The sequence below is a fragment of the Anopheles nili genome, chromosome 2 (genome assembly GCF_943737925.1).
Source record: "Anopheles nili chromosome 2, idAnoNiliSN_F5_01, whole genome shotgun sequence".
In the NCBI taxonomy this organism is placed as follows: domain Eukaryota; kingdom Metazoa; phylum Arthropoda; class Insecta; order Diptera; family Culicidae; genus Anopheles; species Anopheles nili.
The window spans coordinates 14668214-14690331 of NC_071291.1; the positions used below are offsets into that span (position 1 = coordinate 14668214).

Here is a 22118-nt window from a genome sequence, read left to right on the forward strand (position 1 = left end):
TAAAGGATAGGTCGATTTCAGAGACTTGTAGATTAAAATAATACATTTTACAATACGTAATAATTCTATTCAAAGGGTGAAACCTGTAATAAAGGTAAAGCCATTCTATATTAACCATGAAATCAGATAAAAGGCCATGCCATTGTACATATGCTTGAAACTTTGAAAAATAAAATAGAGTTGAATTTATAATAAATAGTGAGAAAGAAACATTGCTTATAATTAACTTAAATAAAAATAGTTTAAATTGTAATTCAATATTTGAGGGATTATTCATCAAACATTCAGCAACAGTAATAATGGGAGTGATTGTACAACGCGTTTGGAACTTGTCAAAAACCACACCAAACGTCAAACTTTTTTGTACGAGTTCTTCAATTTTTATATTAGACTGAAAACCAATAAATGTAAACATTTAATTCACAACATTGGTATTGATCTTCTACAAATTGAGTCGCAAAAATGCCCAACCAACAAACAATCTGTGCACTGTGTTTGTCGAATAAAGCAAGTTGGTTCATAGAAGTGTACAGTGAAGAAAACAGATCCCTCAATATACCAGAGATCATACAGAAGCACCTCTGGTTTGATGTATGCATTTTTTGTCTAATATATTTACTCAAGATGTAATACTCTGAAATTGTAATCGAACATGTTCTCATATTACCTGCAGCTTACATATGACGAGCACTCCTGTTTGTGTAAGGAATGTTGGACGAGTTTAAACGATTTCTATTTGTTTTACACCAAACTTGAGACCATTCATAATGTGAAAGCGGACGAAAGCAACGTTTCCAATAAAACATGCTCAGATAGTTTACGGGAAGATGTTGCCAAACTCTGGATGGACTGTGTTGAAACGAATGAGACTAATGCATATCCGGAGGAAAACAAAGCACAAAAAGTTGATTATTTGAAAAATGATAAAAAACATTTCGTATCAGTTGTAGACTATACAGATGATAATGATGATGATTATTCGGATATTTATGCACCAGATCACGATACTTTAGACATCGAAGATAATGAAGAAAAACTGATCGAAAAAGAAAACAAAGCTACAAAAATTGATCATGTTTCGGAAGAACCAATCAAACGACGAAGAGGGCGTCCTCCGAAACGAAAACAGAACGTTCCAAATACACCGATGATTACTGAACCAATTTGCAACATAACCGTCAAGCTGGAAAATGTAACAGCAGATTTATCAGCAGCACCAGATATACCTATGGCACGACGAAGAGGGCGTCCGCCAAAACAGAAACCGGTCGATAATTTGATTTTTAGCTCTATGGTGAAGCAAGAAAATAACACTTTAAATTTATCGACAGCAATACTTCAGAAGACAGTAACTTCAGAAGTACCTGTAAAACGAGGAAGAGGAAGACCTCCCAAGAATAAACCTGTGGTAAAAGAAACCACTAGAACTGCTCTAGACGGTTTGCCTGAGAAAATATTCAAATTGGGCAATCAAACTAGTTTTGAAAAAAATGTTGGCAAAAATAGAACAACAAGAAATCGAAGTATCGAGTGTTCAAGTGAAAGTGGAGATGAAAATGTATCTGACTTCGAAGACACTTTGTTAAAAAAGATTCAGAAGAAAAAGCCCAAGAAAGCGTCTGACAAAACCGTACTTAAGGCACGAGATAAAATATTTGAGTACATCGATGAGTTTGCCTGTAATTATTGTGTAGAAAAGGTTACGTTTCACAGATTCATTGAAGCGGATCGGCATTACAAACTAGTACATAATGAGCCCGGCTTTTTAAAATGTCCGAAATGTGACAAAAAATGTTTCAACCCCGGTATGTTTGTAAGCCATATGGAAACACACGAAGATCCTGAGAAAAACAAGTAAGTAATGTGTAGAATAATTGTACATTTTACAGTTTTTAAATTTTTACTATTCTATTACGACATCTGCGTTATTCATTCTATAGGTGTAACATTTGTGGAAAGATAACAGATTCGAACATTTCTCTTAAGAAACATATGCGCGTGCATATGACAATGCTTGAAGAAAATTTACCGTTTCCCTGTAGTCGATGTAAACGACGATTCGCACATGAAGAGCAACGAGAGAAACACGAAAAAATGCACGTACCCAAACCATACGTCAAGAAGGAAATTGGACCCGATATGGAATTGCTCGATTTCTACAAGCGCATTTATTGCGATATATGCGAGCAGGAAACTCCAGAATCAACATCATTTGAAAACTTTTCCGAACTAAAACTACATATGAACGAAAGTCACAATAAGGGGGCGTATCTAAAATGTCCGATTTGTTTCAAAAGAAATCTTTATCGTCCGAATCTTATCACTCACATCGATATGCATAAAAATCCAGAGAAATATCGGTAAATTTTGGTTTTATAGCTCTCAATTAGTAGTTTTTAATAAGAAATTTTACTTCCCATTTCGTAGGTGTGAAGTTTGCAAAGAAATCTTCCAAAACCTTGGTCAACATATGATCAAATCCCATACAGCAAACACTGTGGTTCCGGTGGAGAAAAAATATAAATGTGACCAGTGCGGAAGAATGTTCAATTTTCTAGCAAATCTTAAAATGCACATCGACTGTATACATGGGTTGAAGGATATACGTTGCAACATCTGCGATAAATAGTAAGTACAAATAATAATATAACTGAAGTGAATAGTTTTTTTTAATTCATTCTTCTTGTACTTTTTCCATCACCAACATTTACACAGCTTCAACTTAAAAGCTTATCGAGTTCACAAGAAATCAGCACATACTGATCAGATGTACATGTGCGAACAATGTCCGAAAATGTTTAAAACTCGTAGCGCACTGGAATCGCACAAAGGTCATCATGATGACACCTTGCTTCGAATCATCCAGTGTCCGAAGTGTGACAAGCAAATCCGTATTAGTAATATGCCGAAACACATGAAAACGGTCCATTCAATGGAAGAACCGGTCAGCTGCGATCAGTGCGGTAAAACGTTCCGATCCACGTTCCACATGAAACGACATCGGAAAAACACGTGCGCGGCTACAATAGATTCACGTAAGCATAAGTGCGAGGTTTGTGGGAAAGGTTTTTGCATGAAACTCACTATGATGGAGCACATGACGACTCATACGCGCGCCAACCAGTACCAATGTGCATTCTGCTTCAAATCGTTTGGCTACATCTCGAACCTTTACAAGCACCGCAAAAAGGCTCATCCGCTCGAATGGCAGGAGGTTCAAGCACGTCCTGAGGAAGGTATCGCGACTGTAATTGTAGTAAGAAACTAAAGATGATAAATTGGTGTTTTATAGTTGCATACACCAAACGGTTAATGATGTAAAAAATAAATCTAGTATAAGTTTACTAGTTCACGTATATAAAATCATAGCGTTATTATTTCTTAGTGGATTTGAATTTCCATGCATGACTTAACAGTATTTTGCTAAAACTACAGCATTACAGGTTGGTTCTGTTACTTGTACAACCTGTATCACTCAGGTTATTTGCTCTGGATAAAATTGTATAAACTATATAGCTCAGGCTAATCTTAAATCTTAGTGCACAAACTTACATAACTTTTGAAGATGTGTACCAGCAAGACCTGGTTCAGCGTACGGTGTGACTGAAGGCAACCAGAGCGCACTACGATGATTCCAAAAGTTAATCAACAAAATCAATCATCAATTATCCCACCGACATCGTTCTGACGTTCCCTCACTAAAGTAGTACAAATCACGGGAAAAATAATACAATTTATCATCTTCACCACACCATGGATTCAAAAAACTGCTCAACGAAATAGCTTTTAAATTATCATTATGTCAAAAATGCCAAACGTTGGAAGAAAATGTCAAACTTGCTTCAATAGCGCTGCAAGATGCACTTTTGTTTGTATATAAACAACAAACAAGATCAACGTATCAAGCGCAGTGCAGGCAAAATGACCGAGAACACTTGTGCGCTTTGTTTATCAACAAATTCCAGCTGGTTTGTCGATGTACTTAATGAAGACAGAAAAACTCTCGATATCGCAGAGATAATAAAAAAGCACATTTGGTTTGAGGTACGTATTTTCAATGGATCATTCAAACGCACGCAGCTAGCCGTAATAACATAGCGTATTTGGCGATACAATGTGTTTAAATCTTTACTCAAGTTTAAGCCAAAGGAGCAGGCATGCATTTGTGGTGAATGCTGGACAAGTTTACACGATTTTCACATATTTTATACCAAAATTGAGACCATCCATAACCACGAGTTCAACGACACCAGTTGCAGTAAGTTCATCTACAATTTTTAAGTTTTTACATGGATGTCTCCTATCCCCTTCGTCCCTTTTAAGACGAACAAAGTACACATACTAACCAATACGTTTTCAATTGTAGGTAAAAGGAATCTAACAGCAATTAAAATTGAAATTCTAAACGAAGATGTTGATCCAGAACGCTCAACTAATTTTGAATCACAGCGCCGGGCAAACATTAAAAGGCCTACACGTGCTTCTAATATTCCTCTAAAATACCAAACATTTTATACTAATTTAAACGAAAAGAAGTATTTCGTAGATGTAGATGAATTTAGTGCGGATAATAATATCGATGATAGCCCAAACAGTTTCGATACATTAAATATCGAATTCACTAATGATAATCTTTCAAATATAAAAAAAGATTCAGAAACGGAGCTGATCAGCACCACAGCACCGTTAAAACGAGGCAGGGGACGACCACCCAAACGAAAGTCGTTAGAACATTCCGACCAAAATAGAAAACAAAATACCTACAGTAATAAATGTGAAAATAATGATCATCCATCTGCGAAACAAACACCGGATAGCATAGCAAAACGGAAAAGAGGGCGGCCGGCGAAAGAAAAGCCACAAGATGTAGTAGAAGTAAACTTAGATTTTTCCCAATCTGAGCTGCAAATGAATAATCATATAATCGATGAAAATTCACCAGTCAACGAGAATAACAGTTCAAAAAGAGCAATGCTGACACGAAAAATAGAATATCTCAGTGGTAGCGAACCGGAAGATGTCGATTACGATGCAAGGCTTGAACTACAGAAGCGGCTTAATTTGGATGATTTTGCTTTTTACGAATACGAGCGCAATCTGGAATTGCGCGATGAGCGGTTGTTTAAGTACGTTGATGAATTCTCTTGTTCATACTGTATTGAAAAAGTGACCTTTCAACGATTCGTCGAGGCTAATCACCATTACAAAATAATTCATAACGAACCCGGTTTTTTAAAATGCCCGAAGTGTGATAAGAAATGTTTTACTCCTGGCATGTTCATAAGCCACATGGAAACACACGAAGATCCGGAAAAGAATAAGTAAGTATCTACTGTGAAAAAATGTAAAGAATACCTTTGAACATAACTTTTGTACCCTCTTTATAGATGTGACATATGCGGTAAGATGACGGATTGCAACATTTCGCTTAAGAAGCATATGCGTGTGCATCAGGCGAAACTTGAAGAAAATTTACCATTTCCCTGTAGCCGCTGTAAACGGCGTTTTGAGTCTGAAGAACAACTACAAAGGCACGAAAAATTACACATACCCAAACCATACGTCAAAAAGGAAATGGGTCCTGATCTGGAGTTGCTCGAGTTCTACAAGCGCATCTACTGCGACATATGCGAGGAGGTGAAACCAGAGTCAACATCATTCGAAAATTTTTGGGATCTTAGAGTTCACATGGGTAATGAACACAACAAGGCGGTATACTTGAAATGCCCCATATGCTCCGCAAGAAATGCCTATCGACAACACCTCATTACACATATCGATATGCATAAAAATCCCGAGAAATATCGGTAAATTCTACGCATAGCACGCGTTTGATCACACATATTTTTTCAATCACGCTTTCTGCGTTCACTTTATAGGTGTGAAGTATGCAAAGAAATATTCCAGAATCTTGACCAGCATATGATAAAAGCACATACTGCAAATACTGTGCCAGCAGAAAAGAAACACAAATGTGACCAGTGCGGAAGAATGTTCAATTTTTTAGCAAATTTAAAAATGCATATTGATTGCATACATGGCTTGAAAGATATTCGTTGCAATATTTGTAATAAATAGTAAGTACAATTGATATAAACTTTATAGTTCTTTGGTACGAGAGCTATAATATAGGCATATCATTGAATTGATTTTAACTAACTTTGCTTATATTTCTCCTTATATTCTAAGACCACTTTTATATCTATTGATTTGTTTTTTTTTATTTCACCAATCACAGCTTCAATCTAAAAGCCTATCGCGCTCACAAGAGATCAGCACACACCGATCAGATGTACATGTGCGAGCAATGTCCGAAAATGTTTTCAAACCGTAGAGGATTAGAGGCACACAAGGGCTATCACGACGAATCTTTACTCAAATTGATTAAATGTACACTGTGTGATAAAAAGATTCGCATCTGCAGCATGTCAAAGCATATGAAAACAATCCACTCAGAAGAAGAACCCGTGAATTGCAATATGTGCGGCAAAACCTTTCGTACGATGTTCCACATGAAACGACATCGAAAGAACACTTGCGCAGCCACGATAGATTCACGTAAATTCAAATGCAGCGAATGTGGAAAGGGATTTTCCACAAAACTAACGATGATGGAGCACATGACGATCCATACGCGCTCGAACCAGTACCAGTGTGCGTTCTGCTTCAAATCGTTTGGCTACATCTCCAACCTTTACAAGCATCGCAAAAAGGCTCATCCGCTCGAATGGCAGGAGGTTCAAGCTCGTCCTGAGGAAGGCATCGCCACAGTGATTGTCGTAAGAAACTGATATACGTCTTATCCAGCTTGCAAATGATTCAAATATTGTGCAGTGAATGCAATCCAATCGAATTCACGAATGAATCCTAGACACTGTCTTCTAAAACTCAAACTTTTGAAAAGGACGTTCGCGCGGTTTCCATTCAACGGCATTTTGGTACACAGATATTGTTATAAAACTACGGAATAAATAAATTAAATTAAACAACATAAACGTATTAGTTGAATAATTTACTCGTATTTTGCCAGTGCCCAAAATTGCATGATCCCATTGTAAAAATTTCAAAGAAGATAATTTTGCTTACAATGCTCAACAAAATTAATGTCTTAATTCATCTTTTGCTCAACTTATGCATAATCTGTAGCAGTGGTTTTCTTCAATGCTTAATACATATATGTTTTCAATTACCGCTCTACAAACAGCGAAGTTAATACACACATCTGCTGCATTCTTTATGATATAACATGCTGGGTAAAAAAAAGTGTCAACAACTGTAAGAATACACACCCCCTGCGATGGACGAACATGAAACAGTTCAGATTCGAAGCCGTCTGCCTATCGGTGGTACGATCACCAAATCCTAGCACGTCGCTGTGGTCGAGCGACGTAAGGGCGTTTGAGTTGCAAGAAAGCAACAACGTTGGCTTGTTGTACTTGCAATCGAGTCAGTTTCATTTCTGTTGGTGCACAATTTAAGCGGAAGATGGATAAGGCTAGGCAATTAGTTGATAAGACTATCGGTAGGCATCGGGTAAGACTTACATTACGTTGCCTATTACCCAATTGCTGCTCCGATCGACCTGGATTTTCCAGAGTATTTTGATACTGTATACGTTTTCATTCATTGGATTATTTATTCAATTGCTTAACAATTCAAACAACGTCTTGTGATCGCACGCTTTGTAGCTAAGCCCCACTATCTTCTTTCCCTAGCCAACTCACCAAACAACCTTGCAAGGTAATCCGATGCTCTCATAGAGTGAAGTAGGGAAAGCTGGCTTCATCTCGATCGAGATGCTCAATATATGATCGAGATGATCAGTAACAAAGCCATCGAAACTGTGCCGTGTTCATGAGCAGTGTTCATTCACAAAGATCGTGGATTAGAATGCATGTAAAATAGTGTCAGCTCACTCACCCATTCATCAGGCAACCAAAGACGGTTGTCCTTCCACTGGCTACCTGAGGATCAAAGGAAAGCAGCTTGCGGGTTTCGTTTTAGCCCAGCTAAGGTCCATTTGAACGGAAATGTTTGTGAAAATGGTAAATCGTGTGAACGCTGCCGCAGCTAAAAAATACCACCCCTGGCTGGCGTGGATTGGTGTTGCTTTTATGATGGATATAGGGCACGGTGAAATTGTGCCTTATTTGAATGTGAGGTGAGTTTTATCAATTGAAACCTAAACACGAAATTAATAAATCCAAAGCTCATTTCCTCTATCGGGTTGCATTCTGCAAACATCCGGTTTATCTAGGTTGAACGAATGCTCAATATGCCAACATAATATTATTGAGGCACAAAGAATGGAAGCACTCTGTGGTCATACGTTTCATCGACACTGTTTAGCTGTTTGGATGCGTACGTACGCCTTTTGCCCTGACTGCCCGCGCAGGATGTAACGAATTAAACGAGATTTGCTATCATTTGTGGTTGCGTCTCTAATGCCACCAGTGTAGCACCAACCCTCCACATCTAGTGATTCGCATTGATCTCTTCTATACAGGAGAACCTTCAGCTGAAAAACTCATCTAACTATCAATTCATTGGCCTCACGCTGAAGCACATCAGAATAACTATCATGCTGTGCCAATTTGAAACAATTTAAACTGATTTAACTTTAAGTTTTTTTAACCTCGTTCTATAAGCATAACAGAGTATTATGTTCATACACATATTATCTTTACATAAAATGAAATAATATAAATATATAAAATGAAAATAAAAAATAATTTAATTAAAATGAAATAATATAAATATATAAATATAAATAATATAAAATGAAAATCATTTTTCTTCATTACAAAAGACATAAATGCAGTTTTAGTACAAAAAGCCTCACCGAATTTAAAAATCGAAACATGTTACAGATCTACAATAGGTTTCCAATCAACAGACAGTTATGGACACAAAGTGTTAGTTGTTGTTAAGGCTGTTATCTCTGAAACTAGGCGTTCCATTTGCCCTACAAACAAATCTAAATGCCAGGTCGACACATTTCTCCTTGCTAGCCACGTAGTTGCTATCGGAGAGGAATATGTATGAAGGTATAGACCGACTACAATATCGAAAAACACAAAAACCCATCCCAAATAACAATGATTAAATCATTCTACGGTTTCTCAGAGGTTTAGCTTAAATTGTAGAATTCGAATTAAGTTCGCTATATTCCTTAAATTTGTTCTCACTTTTATTCGACACTACTCATGGCGATTTTCATCTAAGATCACTCACAGACACACACACATTCACCCGCACATACACGCAATCGATAAACAATCGGACGATAAATCACATTAACCGTCCATTAGTTACCGATTAGAGCACCTGAAGCACCGCGCGTAATCACAGCTCAGTGTGCCGCGCCTCTGGATTAGATCCTTTGCCTGCATGGCGAGGAATAAGGTTTACAGACAGTTAACAGAGGGACAAAGGTACCATTGCAATCTGGTTTCGGAGACTTACCTTCTACGGAATGTACATTGCTGGGGTCAACACCCATAGCTGCCGCTGCTTGCTCTTCATGCTCCCTGTCGTCAACCTTGGCCTGTAGCCGCTTGATCTCCCCATCGTAATCCTTCCACTCTGGTACAATGCGCTGCGCAGCCGTCAGTTTGGCTTCCTTCGTTAGCGGATTATTGCACAAATCGATGGTTTTGGCATACTGCAGCGTTTCGCTGCTGCACCACGTTTCGCACCAAAGCCACTCCTGCGGAAGCGATTTTATTGCCACCTGGTGGATCATGTTGTTCGGCAGATCCTGATCAAGATTGGACAGACTGTTCGGATCTTGGCTGAGCGCTTGATACTGTCCACGGATGCGATCACCTGCGGCGATCTTGCGGAACCGCTTCAGATCGACCACGTACAATGCAGAAATGTGGTACCTCCGTCCCTGCAGATGGTTCTTCCAGTAACCCTGCTTCCAGAAACGGAATCCTTCCATCTCTTGACGCGAATCGCAGAACGGCGTGTAGCCGTACGGAGCACCACCAAGCTCAAAGTCGTTCAGTTCCTTCATGTCAGCCCGCACGATCTGATCGGCATCAACGAAGATGATCTTCTTAACATCCAGCGGGAACAATACATCCAAAAAGAGGATTTTGTATCCCCAGATAATGCGCTGCTTTTCCGTTTGCTGGTGTAACCAGCGAGGCCACTTATACTGCACCAGTTCGTACTGGAAGCCGTACTCCGCTGCCATGTGTGGCAAGAAATCGATAAACTGTGGTGACAAATAGTTCTTTAAGAACCAGAACTTCACCGGCGTATTGGTATGCTTCAACAACGACAACATCATGATACGCAGCAAACGCTCGTACAGATGGCCGGATGCGACGGAGAAGATGTTAAGTACTTCCGTTTCACCCGTACCGGCACTGTTACCGCCGTCACTGCCGGTTCCGACGATCGAGCTAATAGAATCCCAAATCCCACCTCCGGCGGCACCATCTTTCTCATCGCCCAGCAAATCAATCCCGGACATTCCAGCCTTCTTTGTTACGCGTAACTTCAGGACGTGAGATCGTAGCGAACTAATGATCACGCGCGTACTTTCGGGAGTATGTACCGTATTTGGACCATCCGCGCTTGTTATGTCGTAGATGTCGGCACTCTTTCCGTGTCGTAGCTTCAATATCCAAGCGCCTGGATTCGCTTTGAGCTGGAAGTAGCCGAGATTGGCCATCACGATCGTGTCCACGATGATTGGACGATCTTCGGTGCCAAGGGTAATCTGTAAACCACGCGGCGGGGAACCGGTAGCACTGTCGAAGCAGTGTCCCTCAAGCAGAAGATACTCGAGTTCGTATTCCGAATGCACCGGTCCATTGATCTCTGATAGCTTGATATTGTCAAGATCATATACCGAGCGGACGGCTTCCACCAACCAGTTTTCAGGAACCTGTGTGAAGGAAAATAAAACGAAATATGTTATACGTGCAGTTGTTAAATCACTTTCAAACATACGTTAAGGCTTTGCGTCAGCAGTGGGTTTGCTGGTAATCCGACAAATTTAGCCGACGGGCCCGTCGCTAGTCTACCATCGTTAGTAAATTGTAACTCTGGTTCGACAACAAAACGATAAAATCTAAAAAGTAATCCACAAGTAAAGTTAGTAAAGTTAATTTACTAGATCATTGGCTGAAGAAAATCGCAATCAAATCAACCATACGATACGTACGTTTTGACCGGCATATCGCTGTGTTTATCGATGGCACAGAAGAAGATTTTCATTTGGCAGTTGACGACATCGCGGAGCAGCAGCAACAGTGACGACAGTTTCTGAGCACCACGGGATGCTGGATCGAGCACAGCGACAATTTCGAAAAATGGTTGATCGGTACGCTTTGGGGATAATTTCACCACCGTACGACTATCCTGCACATCCGATGGGATTGTGTAGCGCGACTTCGACTGTTGCCGGGGCACTAGGATCGAAACTAACTTCATAATCGTATCGCTTGTCATAGCCGGTGTGTCTACCACATCGGACAAGGCAGCCTGTTTCATTGCACTGCGAATTTTATCCGTGTATTGCAGCCCGTTAAAGCTCTCCAGGAGGCTGAAATCTTCCGTATCAAACACTTCGTTCGTTTCAAACACGCCGAGTAGTCGCCCGTTGGCCATGACTGTGCTGGCCGATGCTTTCAACTTGAGCACGCGCTGACAATATACACGTAGCATTTTCAAATGCATTTGCGACGCTGGCAGGAAACCAAGCACGGAATCCGGAACTGACGAGGCAAAGTTACTTGGATCGGATTCGTGTGCTTCAAATAGCTTCATCACAAGATCGTAAGATTCATCCGCCTCCAATGTGTTGATAGTAGCCCAAACCAATGCATTAAGATCTTTTTTCAACTCGGAGCGAATCGCGTCCGTGCCGTCTGCGTTTGGAATGAACGCCACGCGTGTACCTGAGGAAGATTTCTAAAACAAAATAATTGACGTTAATCATAAAACTATCTCAAAACTCGAATCGCAACGTCATAATCTTACCATGTACTTAAGTGCATTTTTAAGCTGCTTTCGTGCCGCTTCCTGTCGTAAATCGCCTATAACCCACACCGTAAGGAAATGCACTCGATATCCTAGGAACTTTTCGTACGTTGATTTGCCCCCGAAATATTTTAAATTTTTCATTAATGTTGCCGTAAGGTCTGGATTCGAAAGCTGACCAAGCGCAGTGACGTCCTCCAGGTCTGGATGTGCTCGTCCAGACATGTCAAGAAACTGCGGTTCGTCCTGAGACAGAATTCGCTGATTCAACCGAGGCATTACGTGCGGCTGCTTCATCAGGTAATCGATGACTGGTTCTCCCTCGTGGAGATCTCCCAAATAGACGGCCTTTTGGAGAGTCGGTGTTTGCTGCATTATTTCCGTTAGGATCGTTTCTTCAAACTCGTCGCTTGTCAGTGTCGTTTGTGGCAGAAGGACACCGTTCAGCAAGGCTTGAGGCACAATCTTCAGCCCAAGTCGGTCAATAAACTCCTGCGCTAGCTGCCGTCCATAATCGAAATCTGAGTCTTCTCCCAAAATCTCATCCACTTCCTCTATCTTCAAGCGGTTGAATTTTTTCCTCAACACCTGCCGCACGTCGGCATAACGGATAACATTCTGATCAACTGTAGCCGCGAATAGGTCGGTCAAAAATCCGAGCGCTTCGGTGGCCGATTTCTTCTGATGCACATAGTTGAAACCGCAAGTCAGCGCACGATAGTCCTCGCCTTCACCCGTCTTGAACACTAGCCCAATGCGGACGGGAGCCATATGTACAACGAAACTTTCTGCAAGCTTCACAATGTCCCTGCCAGAACTATCGCCTTCAACTGGATCCACAATCAACACCAGGTTAAATAGATTTTTACGAATATTTCTCAGCATTCCCGGGAAAGTAGGCCTGAGCAGATCTTTCAGGCTTCCTGGCCACCGGCGATACTGTGCATCATTTTCCAGATCATTGATCCATGTAATCGCCGAATCGCGGATATCGATCGCGAACTCCTTCGAGCTGGCAGATAAATCCAGCCCAAGCAATGGCGTTGCCGTTTCCCCTCGTATATTGATACGATTTAAGCCCTCGAGAACGCGCATTTCTGATCGCAGTGTATCTAGTAGTGTGATTGTATCAATCGTTTCGGCGTCGAAAAACAAACCATTGAGAAACAGGGCCGAATCCGGCGGCTGTAGGTTCAAATTACGTCCAAACACTTCCGTGTTGTGTCGCATTTCCTTCTTAAACTCCTCTGGTACCGTTTGCGAAAGCAGTGACTTTGCCTGCGTGGGGAAATTCTGAGAGGTAAACTGCAACATCTGCAACGCTTCATCGCCCTGTATTTCAGCAATCCTTTGAGCGGCTTGCAAACCGAGTTCTTGGAACTCCCATGCCTTAAGCGGCGCAATTTCTTCATGTTTCTCCAGCAAAGCGTTCCGGAAACGATCCAAAGAATGTACTAAATGAGGGAAACGTTTCTTCAATTGAGCAAAATCAAAGCCTTCCACTTCAACTTCCATTTCGCTGGTAGAGTCTTCGGCATCCGCAGAAGACGATGAGTCCTGTGGACGCGGCGAATCATCCTGGCTTTTGTACTCGGTGGATTTGAGATGCATTTCTACACCGTAACCGGAAAGGCGAACCTTTCTAGAAGAGACTTTTCTCACATAATGCCGTAAAGTGTATCGCACAACACCACGCTCGGTTTCCGGACGGATAATATCGTGGAACTTCTTAAACTCTTGCGTTCCTATCTCTCCGTACAGCACAACGGTTAGTGAGTTGTTTTCCGATCCAGGATAAATATGGTCGATGGCAAACGTTTCGATGGGAGATGAATCCTTTCCTCCTGCCTTCAGGATACTCTTTAGGTCGTCCACTCCGCATGCCACCTTTCCATTGATACTGGCAAATATCGTTGTCTCGCAGTCACCTTTCGCCAAAACTTCAGTGGCCACCTGCAGGTGGGCCTGCACTTTTGGTGAGAAACTATGCAATGAGAGGGCCAGCTTTAGTAAGCTGATTTGTCCTTCGCCAAGTATTTCCGAGGCTAATTCGATGGATTTTTGATAACGTTTTTCTTCCGTATCTATAAAAAGGAATGAATGGTTTGATGTTATTTTCGAGACAGGTAGCAACGCATTCCGAATCGATATTAAACACTCACCGAAACGGTATAGCCCGCCAGAACCACTATGCAGTAGCTCCACGTAGTCCCAGAACGAGTTGGCACTTTCTTCATCGATAAACTCCGCAATTTCTAGCTGCAGCGGAGTAATGCCCCATTTTGCCGATAGCTGAGTCGTTATAGGATGGCTCTTCGGTTCACCGTATGCCAGTGACGCAAATAATAGCAACAGGAAGGATCCTGTTGCGATTGGCACCAAATGTGCCGATGAAGCCTTACGCATTGTGAACAGCACCAGTGAAAAATAAAGGAAGTAAACCGCCGCAAACCAATTCCAACCCCAACACGTATTCTATTCTTCCGCTCTCTCCTCTTTCTCCACCTCAGCCACAAACACAAACAGCCCACTGTTTAATGGCGCCCCTAACAGATAGCTCAATTATTCCGTGGACATGCTTGCAGATAGAACGATTACCCGATCGTTAAAATATGCTCTAAGGAATGATAACTAAAGTGCACTTAATGTTACTACAATTGCAATAAGGATCCGGCAAACGACTTTTTTTTGTGTAGATTGTTTTGACACATCACCGACCAATCAGAAACCTACGAATGTCAGTGAGGTTATGGACGCACAAAGCGAGTTGTTCAGTGACATGAATCAAACATAAATAAGCACACGAAACGAAAAAAATCTCTTCAGTGCACATGTAACAGAAATTCAATTCAATTTTGAATTCAATTTCTAGTTTTAATTAAATTGATTGCTTCTTGGTTAGGGAATCTCTTAGCGCTAGCTTTCCGCACCACTTTTGGTTGATCGTTATCGTTCTCACTCATGCTCATAGTGAGAAAATTCAAACCCTTTCAACCAAAGTGAATCATCTCATTTCACAAGAAACACGTGCGTTTATAGCTGCAAGTTCGACGTTTTCCCATTCACGATGGGTATCGGGTTTAAGAGCAAGATAGCGTACACAAAGCCGAAAAGATATAAACCTATGCGTTAGAGCGAGATGGGTCACAGCCAGAGATTTGAACAATTTGAGAGAATGCGCTTAGCTCACGCTGTGGAAGGAAACTCGAAAGCTCTGTTTTGCATCGGACAGAACGACCAGCAACTAAAAATTTGCTTGCTGACTGTCGTCCGTTTCGGTCGTGCGTGAGTGCGTGTTTCCCGGCCAACGAAACGAGCGCTGTGTGCGGTGCGTTGTGCGGTTTATTGTATTTGCATTTAATTGGCTACTTATGTTGGAGTTGTACTGTTGCTTTCCAAGCATCGTTATTTCACATCCCAACCAACTGGCAAGTTAACAGTTTGTTTCGATTTGTACGTAAAGTTATTTGAACGCTGCGCACCAGCAGCTCCAGCAATTCGACAAGTTAACTCCGGACAGCGAAACGTTATTTGTTTACCCCACTGCCCTTTCCAGTTCTGTTCCGTCCCGTAGTGTGGCATTTCATTGATTAGTTTACGGTCGTTTAAACTAAAAATCAACGGGTGAAAAGTTTCGTAGAACAGTTACGTCCCCTGTTCGCGTTTGTTGTTGCTAAATAAAGCATTTAAAGTTTAGCTGCTGTTCCAGTGTGAAACGATAGGCAAACCACAGCCGACAGGACGCTTAGTAAAAGCAATTCATTGATCGGAAGCCAATCAAACATCCATTCCATCCAGCCAGCGGATGCGGCGAATGCGCGAGAGATACGGATAACCTTTTGCGAGAGGAACGTGGAAGAGTTGCTGGCCACACGGCGCATTCTTCCTCCCGTACAAACCGTGGTCCCGCGAGACATAAAGACATCCCACCCTTCCATTCAGTTGCCACCCGCGGTCAACGTTCAGCCCACCTAAGCATACCACGACGCTGCAGAAGCAACAAAAAAAACTACACACCAGACTTATGCTGTCAAGCTCTTGCGGGTGAGCATTTGGCTTCGCGGTAGGTGCATACACCGGCAGCCCAAAGGTATTGCTCTGTCTCGCTCGCGCTCTCTCTTCAAAGCGTTGGCCTCGTGTTAAGACGGTGGCGTTGAAGCGTGAAAAAAATTATTACCTCGCTCTTTTCTCACGTCTAGTGAGGAAGAGAAAAACGGACACTGGCTCACCGATCAGCTCGCGAGCAAGCTGCGAATGGTGAGAGAAAGATAACGTGAAGCTGAGAGAGAAATTTTCTCATTCGGAGAAAATATTCGCAAGGTGTACCCATCGGGGGTGCGCAGTGAGCGAGAAGGCAAGCGACCCCCTTTTCTCGTACGGGCCCGTCTGGGTGCAAAAGAAAGGCAGAGAGCGAAATAAGCCGCGAGAACACAAAGAAGCTAACTGGCCCAACGAACGTGGTGGCGGCAGTAGTGGGCATTTTTTTTACGCGATAAGTAAGATAAACCGCGAGATATTTTTCCGACACGGCAGACGCAGTGCCTGCTGAAATTGTCATTCCGTGCCAGACGGGCAGCTGAAACAGTATCGCGTCATATCAACAGTGAACAGACCGGGTGTTTGTGTGTGTGCGTGGTTGTGGCTGTGCTTCGGGCGTATTTGCGCACCGGCAACCAACGGAAGAAGTGACGTCGATGTGCGATTAGAAGGAAAATTGGTGTACCCAGACGCCGGCGTCCTTTTCCCACGGGTTGGCACGACATTTTCGAACACGAAAGCGACGGGCAACGAACCCGCTCACCGTAGCGCCAGTACGAAACGCGGAAATGCGGCATTCCGTGTGATGAACGGCTGAAAGGCATTCACGACATCCAAGCAACCATCGTCGAGTGCGGTTTGGCGATCATTCGAAATAAAAAAAAACTGCACTTTTCCTTCGAAAACGTACCGAAAAGCCAGCAGCCAGGAGGAGGTCGCATGTTTAGCTAGCGTTCGCGTTCGATGGTGCCGGTTTTGAAGGCCTGCTCGTGTGAGGAGAAGCCTTGGGCCGGCGAAAAGTGACGAGCAGTGATATTGGGTGCTTTTTGTGCGTTTTCCGGAGCATTTTCCGGCTTGCGGGCGTGTGTGGGTGGGTGCGTGTGTTGATGTTTTGACGCCACAAGTGGCCCACGAGCAGCGGTCAGTGAGAGTGTAGTGCGCAAGAAAGAGAAGGCTCTTATGTGTGCCGCCATCTGTACCGGAAGTGTGTGCAAAGTTCGTGCATTTAATCCTGCAACACATCCCGACAACAAGATGTCCTCGACACACAGCCATGCGGCGAGTCGACGACGGACGATGAAAAAGTTCGCTCCTATGCCGGCCAGGATGGCCTCCAACTTGTTGCTTGCGTGCGTGTTTCTCGCCAGTGTGTTGGTGGGTGGTGGTGGTCTGGCCAATGCCAGTGCCATCCCATCGCCATCCTTTCCGGCCAACAGTGGTGTGGCCAACAGTGCCTCCTCGGCGGATGCTGGTCACCGACGAACTTCCTGTCTCGCGGTTCATCCGATCCTGAAGCAACGAGGCGTCGATTCGGTCGATATGCCGATTGATCCACTTCCAGGTGAGAACGGTTGCATTAATCACACTCATAAACTCACCCAGGGCACGCTACGGTAGCAACAACTTCAACTGACCTGTTGGTGAGTGTTGCTGTGCCCCATTCAGCCTGGAACAGGCCCCAGGGAACGCTCTGATCAACTTCTCCACCGTCCCGTATCGATCGAGCTGACGTTTATCTTATCGCGCTTGGGAACGTTACGCCACTCTTCCCGTACTTTGAACATTGGCCTACCGATTGCTGTAGGGTTGGCGGTAGAGAAGGACCCCAGGACAGCCGTTGACATTCCCGACGATGACAGTCAAAATATGTCATCGTGTGTTGTTTATGCGGGGTGAGCAAAAAGCGCATTGTGCGGTACCGGTGGAGCGCCTCTTTGGGCGTGTTGTACAATAATTGATGCCCAACCTGACCCAAACAGCCCATTCACTTGCCGGCTTGAAGGTTGTTGATCGATGCACACGTTCTGCGGGTTTCCTACTCGGTTGCCCAATGATACTCGGTTGTCCATGCGTGTCACGTACGCTCACGCTCAAGTGTGGGGGTGGCGTTGCATTAATTCCCGAGAAAAAAAGGCGAGTGATTTATGCCGCAACCGACCAGCTTCCCGAGCATAAACGCACGGGTCCTCATCAGCGTCATTCGATATTCTGGAAGGACCGTGCGGCTCATTTCGTATGGCCATTAGAATGCGTTTCCTCCGCGAGCCGCCCAAGTGCTCGAACGCAAATCATAAACCACCGGACGGCGGCGGCACGGTGACACGGTAGCGATGTCGTTGTTTCGTGTGCGGAATACAACAACCGTGCAAACACCGGGTCAAGAAACCTCCCCACGCTTGTGTCCTTAGGGGCTTTTTTTTCGCTCACCTTTTCATACGAAAAATGAGCGCTTTTTGATGTAAAGAACCCGGGAATGGCATCATCGTGTCTCGCCTTTGATGCGAAACCGCAAAATGTCACGAGTCACTAAATGACTTCGCCGGCAGCTATTTGCTCACTCAAGTGGATCGTAACCGGAATCCGGTGTGCGGGAAAATGGCGGGAGATGCTTAGATTGGTTCTAGTCCCACGACGAGCGACTGTCGCGAGCTTTGACTGACTGCCGTCATCTCGGTGGGTCTTCTTCTCAGGCCTACGGCTTGATCTCTTGCACGATGCCAAAGGGCGACGACGACAAAGTTATGCCCTTTGCTGGTGCTCAGGTACGTAATGAACTCGATTAACTATTAATCGCCCAACGGAGCAACCGCCACCGAACGGAGGCTGGCTGTAAGATGAGATATGAAAACCGGCAAGCTTGCCCGTAATCTGAAACTTTTCGACGGCCGCCCTGCGGATTTACGGAAAGTAATTTACTCACATTTTTTGTGTGACTTTTCGTGCCCGAAAATTCAATCTTTCGCTCCCACCGTCACGCCGAGACATGCGCCGGAATCCCGCAACTAGTGGTAAAAAATCGATCGGTGATCGATTGTGTATCAACTTTCCTGAGGTAGTTTTTTTTTTATTGTTACCGCCTGTGTGCAAATTTACCGATGGTTAAGGATGTTTAGTTCGGTTGTTTGTGTTCTTTGTTCTCCCGAGGGCACGCAAAATCGCAATACTCATGTAGACCCTTCTCTGTTAACGGAGCCACGAATGCCATGTTGTGCCATTTAGGCTAGGGTGATCAACGTATTTTTCGCTTTCGATTAGCTACACCTTTTTTCCGGTATCTAAACCCATAAACATAACTCTGGCGACCGAAGCTAAGCAATCTTGCCCTTCATGAATTCAGGAGCCATGGTATAAAGCATTCATTTTTTTATTCCCGTTCTCCTCGCTAGCGGTCAGGGTTTTAGTAACGTAAATCGACCCGTTAAAATGTTATTTTCGGGAAGCCCGCAAAACGCATGCTCTTCTGCTTGGGGCGGTTGTTCGGTTGAAATTCGATACACCCGCAACTGTGTGGGGTGGTGGCGAGGAAAAGAAATCGTCCACAGGACTAGAGCCGTTAACCGAAAATCGATTGCTACTCTATCGGGTTTACCACGCCAGTATGACGACGAAGAAGTTGTCATATTTTAAGGCTCATTTCGTGGGCACACTGTGCCATGGCTTACTACGATCCATGACTAATCACTTCTACGAACTGGTGGGGATCTAACTCCGATGTTCGGATATAGAATATGAATTTTCGCCGAATTAAATCAGATATAACTGTCATTTGCGGAATATTTTACGTCCCGGATAGCTAAGCATCTCTGTTTAAAGTACGTTGTATCAAACGATTTATTATTATTCTAGTACTCCCACATGCTTAAACAATTAAATCCTTCCTGTCGGATTAGCTGTAAATTGTCGAACATGTCCCGAATTTTCTCAAGTATACGTCTAACATTTGAGAAAAAATGAAAAGATTATCTCAAGGAAATTAGGGATATTTCCAAAATCTCAGCCTCTGCGAGTCTGCATTTGAGTTTGTTCGTTTGGATCCTTTCACTGCACATTGTTGAACGCTTAACAATTACGTCGTCATTTCCAACATCTCTGGCCTTTTCCGTAAAGAATGGATGGCTAAGCTGCCCAAATTGTTTGCTACACTCAAACCCCTAACCGTGATGGGTCCTTTAATGAAAGTTAAAAAGCATTAATGGTGGTCTAAAAGGACTCGTCATGACTCGATGCGATGCATCGACAAATTACGGCCGCTGGGCCTAATCCTCCCGGGATGTATCAGCTCATGTGTTTTTTGTACCTTTGTCAAGCGCTTAGCGCAAAGGGACGATTTTATCTTCTTCTCTCCATTGCAAGGACACTAATGACAATCTTCCTGTCCGTGTGCGGCTTTCAACGGCGCGTGAAAGCCATCCGTCCGATGCCGCATCCTGACCCAGTTCAAGCAAACCCATTCGTACGCAAAACGCGAATAAAAAAAAGACCCTTTTTGATATGAAACTCCAACCAGGGAAAGCGACACTTTCATACAACAACCACCACAAAGATTCGGCATTTTCGCTCCACCCGTACGCTTTTCCTTTCTGCGCGAGCTTTTCTGCCCCAGTTGCTCGGTTGCCCTTCCCCCACGCACGGTTCGCTTCCGCAAAATCCCCTTTTTCCCGTTAAACATCAAACGGCTCGCGAGTGAAGGACCCTCGACGACAAAGTGTTGTATGGCCATTGCGGCCCGCTTTTCGCCGTTGACGCTGCATCCGGTCGATCAAAGTGATAAAAAAGTTTTACTACTTGACGCAACCGAACCGTGCTGGATTTCCTTTTTTCACCGTGTGGTTGGAGTGGCTGTGGGAGAACAGATTAACTCCACCGTTGCCATGCCTACCGCCGAAGCCGCCTAGCCATAGGTGGTGGTTGTGGTGGTAGCTAAAAATAATAATTAAGAGATTTACCACTTCATCTGGACGTTCGCGTTCGCTCCTATACCAGCACGGTGGACTTTGTCCCTTCAGCGTCCGTTGGTTCTGTATTTTGTTTTCCTCCACCTTACCACCGCCTCGCTGCCCTGCCCGGAGTCCTTGGCCGATGGCCAATAAAAAAGAAAAGAACACCGAGGCCTACTGAAGCCGGCGAAGGGCTGTTTGGCTGGATGCTGCGGATGGTTGGCGAAGCTTTAAGGTATGCTGTGGCCCGGTTGGGAGTGATTTTTGAAAACCCATTCCTTCGGTTTTTGGGATCGCGAGCGGGAGTTGGGAAACCGACGGGGGTACGTTCCATCATCATCATCATCATCATCATCACTATCCGCCGGCCCCTGAAGAGGGCTTCTTTCTTTTCCGCTTTTGTGTGGAACGTATTTGCCTTTTCACTTCACCTCGTTTCTACTCTATTGTGGCGTGGCAGGAGCAAGGGAAAAAAAGCAGATATAAAAACATACGCTTCTTTTCTTCGCCTATTCTCGAGTGATTTCAACAGCGGAGGTGAAGGCGCCTTCTCGCTCGCTATCCGGCTAGGTTTCGTATTGATGAAGCTGGCCAGTGCCAGTGCTAGCGATATCGAGCACAAATGGGTGTGATAGAGAGAGAGCGAGAGACAGCCGAAGTGTGTGGGACGATGCGTTGGTATGCTGTTGTAGAACATAATAATCACAGCATACAAATCCTTGAAACATTTCACATCGGAACCAATGCCAACACGGGCAGTCCGCCGCCCACCGGGCGAAAGACGAAGAAAGGTGCATCAGGCGAGTCGACTGGACGTGTACGAAGTTTGAAGGAACACGCGTGAGAACGAGAAGGAGTCCCGCGAGGGATTATGAAACAAGCTCCTTTTTCTCACTGACTGCCTGGCCCTTCTCGCATCCTACCCCACCGGCGGTACCTGTTTCACAACCAATTTTCACCTACATTTTCGCCCTCGGATGCAGTTGCAGCCAAGGATGCGCGGACGTACCTGGCCGTCTACCTGCGCCAACATGTTCGCTGCATTCCGGACGGCGGAAATGGCGACAACAGCCGGCGGGGGAATGGGATGGCGACAAAAATGTAGCACAAACATGGCAGGAGGAAAATAAACAGCATCAAGAA

The 22118-nt window shown here is 43.8% G+C and overlaps 4 protein-coding genes across 4 annotated transcripts in view; 3 read left to right on the forward strand and 1 right to left on the reverse strand.

Moving 5' to 3' along the window:
* The first annotated feature begins 462 nt into the window (after nucleotides 1-462).
* On the forward strand, nucleotides 463-3305 carry LOC128730323 (zinc finger protein 43-like). Its single transcript, XM_053823368.1, has 6 exons — nucleotides 463-591; nucleotides 674-853; nucleotides 1592-1854; nucleotides 1941-2360; nucleotides 2428-2628; nucleotides 2716-3305. Exons 1-6 carry the CDS (start codon nucleotides 463-465, stop codon nucleotides 3266-3268), a joined length of 1746 nt encoding a protein of 581 aa, XP_053679343.1. The 3' UTR covers nucleotides 3269-3305.
* Nucleotides 3306-3921: 616 nt separating this feature from the next.
* Nucleotides 3922-6791, forward strand: LOC128730334 (zinc finger protein 83-like). The gene is made up of 7 exons (XM_053823380.1): nucleotides 3922-4044; nucleotides 4138-4258; nucleotides 4367-4561; nucleotides 4943-5321; nucleotides 5388-5807; nucleotides 5880-6077; nucleotides 6239-6791. Exons 1-7 carry the CDS (start codon nucleotides 3922-3924, stop codon nucleotides 6789-6791), a joined length of 1989 nt encoding a protein of 662 aa, XP_053679355.1.
* Nucleotides 6792-9166: 2375 nt separating this feature from the next.
* Nucleotides 9167-14406, reverse strand: LOC128730343 (UDP-glucose:glycoprotein glucosyltransferase). The gene is made up of 6 exons (XM_053823391.1): nucleotides 14163-14406; nucleotides 12001-14084; nucleotides 11183-11931; nucleotides 10969-11089; nucleotides 9466-10903; nucleotides 9167-9386 (listed from the first exon to the last, which is right to left on the reverse strand). The coding sequence occupies exons 1-6, from the start codon at nucleotides 14404-14406 to the stop codon at nucleotides 9346-9348; spliced, it is 4677 nt and encodes a 1558-aa protein (XP_053679366.1). The 3' UTR covers nucleotides 9167-9345.
* Nucleotides 14407-17364: 2958 nt separating this feature from the next.
* The window catches only part of LOC128730354 (glypican-6), a 50863-nt gene continuing 46109 nt past the window's right edge, over nucleotides 17365-22118 (forward strand). The window contains exon 1 of the mRNA XM_053823402.1: nucleotides 17365-17599. Within this exon, the coding sequence (XP_053679377.1) occupies nucleotides 17365-17599 (235 nt within the window). The remainder of the gene's footprint in view (nucleotides 17600-22118) is intronic.

Bases quoted from the DNA above. Each gene is read 5' to 3' on its own strand.
- LOC128730323 (XM_053823368.1), top strand. From the start codon at position 463: ATGCCCAACCAACAAACAATCTGTGCACTGTGTTTGTCGAATAAAGCA. The intron at 854-1,591 runs GTTGAAACGAAT...TTGTTAAAAAAG, and splicing joins CCAAACTCTGGATGGACTGT to ATTCAGAAGAAAAAGCCCAA. The intron at 2,629-2,715 runs GTAAGTACAAAT...ACATTTACACAG, and splicing joins TGCAACATCTGCGATAAATA to CTTCAACTTAAAAGCTTATC.
- LOC128730334 (XM_053823380.1), top strand. From the start codon at position 3,922: ATGACCGAGAACACTTGTGCGCTTTGTTTATCAACAAATTCCAGCTGG. The intron at 4,562-4,942 runs GTGCGGATAATA...AAAATTCACCAG, and splicing joins CGTAGATGTAGATGAATTTA to TCAACGAGAATAACAGTTCA. The intron at 6,078-6,238 runs GTAAGTACAATT...CACCAATCACAG, and splicing joins TGCAATATTTGTAATAAATA to CTTCAATCTAAAAGCCTATC.
- LOC128730343 (XM_053823391.1), bottom strand. From the start codon at position 14,406: ATGCGTAAGGCTTCATCGGCACATTTGGTGCCAATCGCAACAGGATCC. The intron at 11,932-12,000 runs GTAAGATTATGA...ATTTTGTTTTAG, and splicing joins AAAATGCACTTAAGTACATG to AAATCTTCCTCAGGTACACG. The intron at 9,387-9,465 runs GTAAGTCTCCGA...CTCGCCATGCAG, and splicing joins CAATGTACATTCCGTAGAAG to GCAAAGGATCTAATCCAGAG.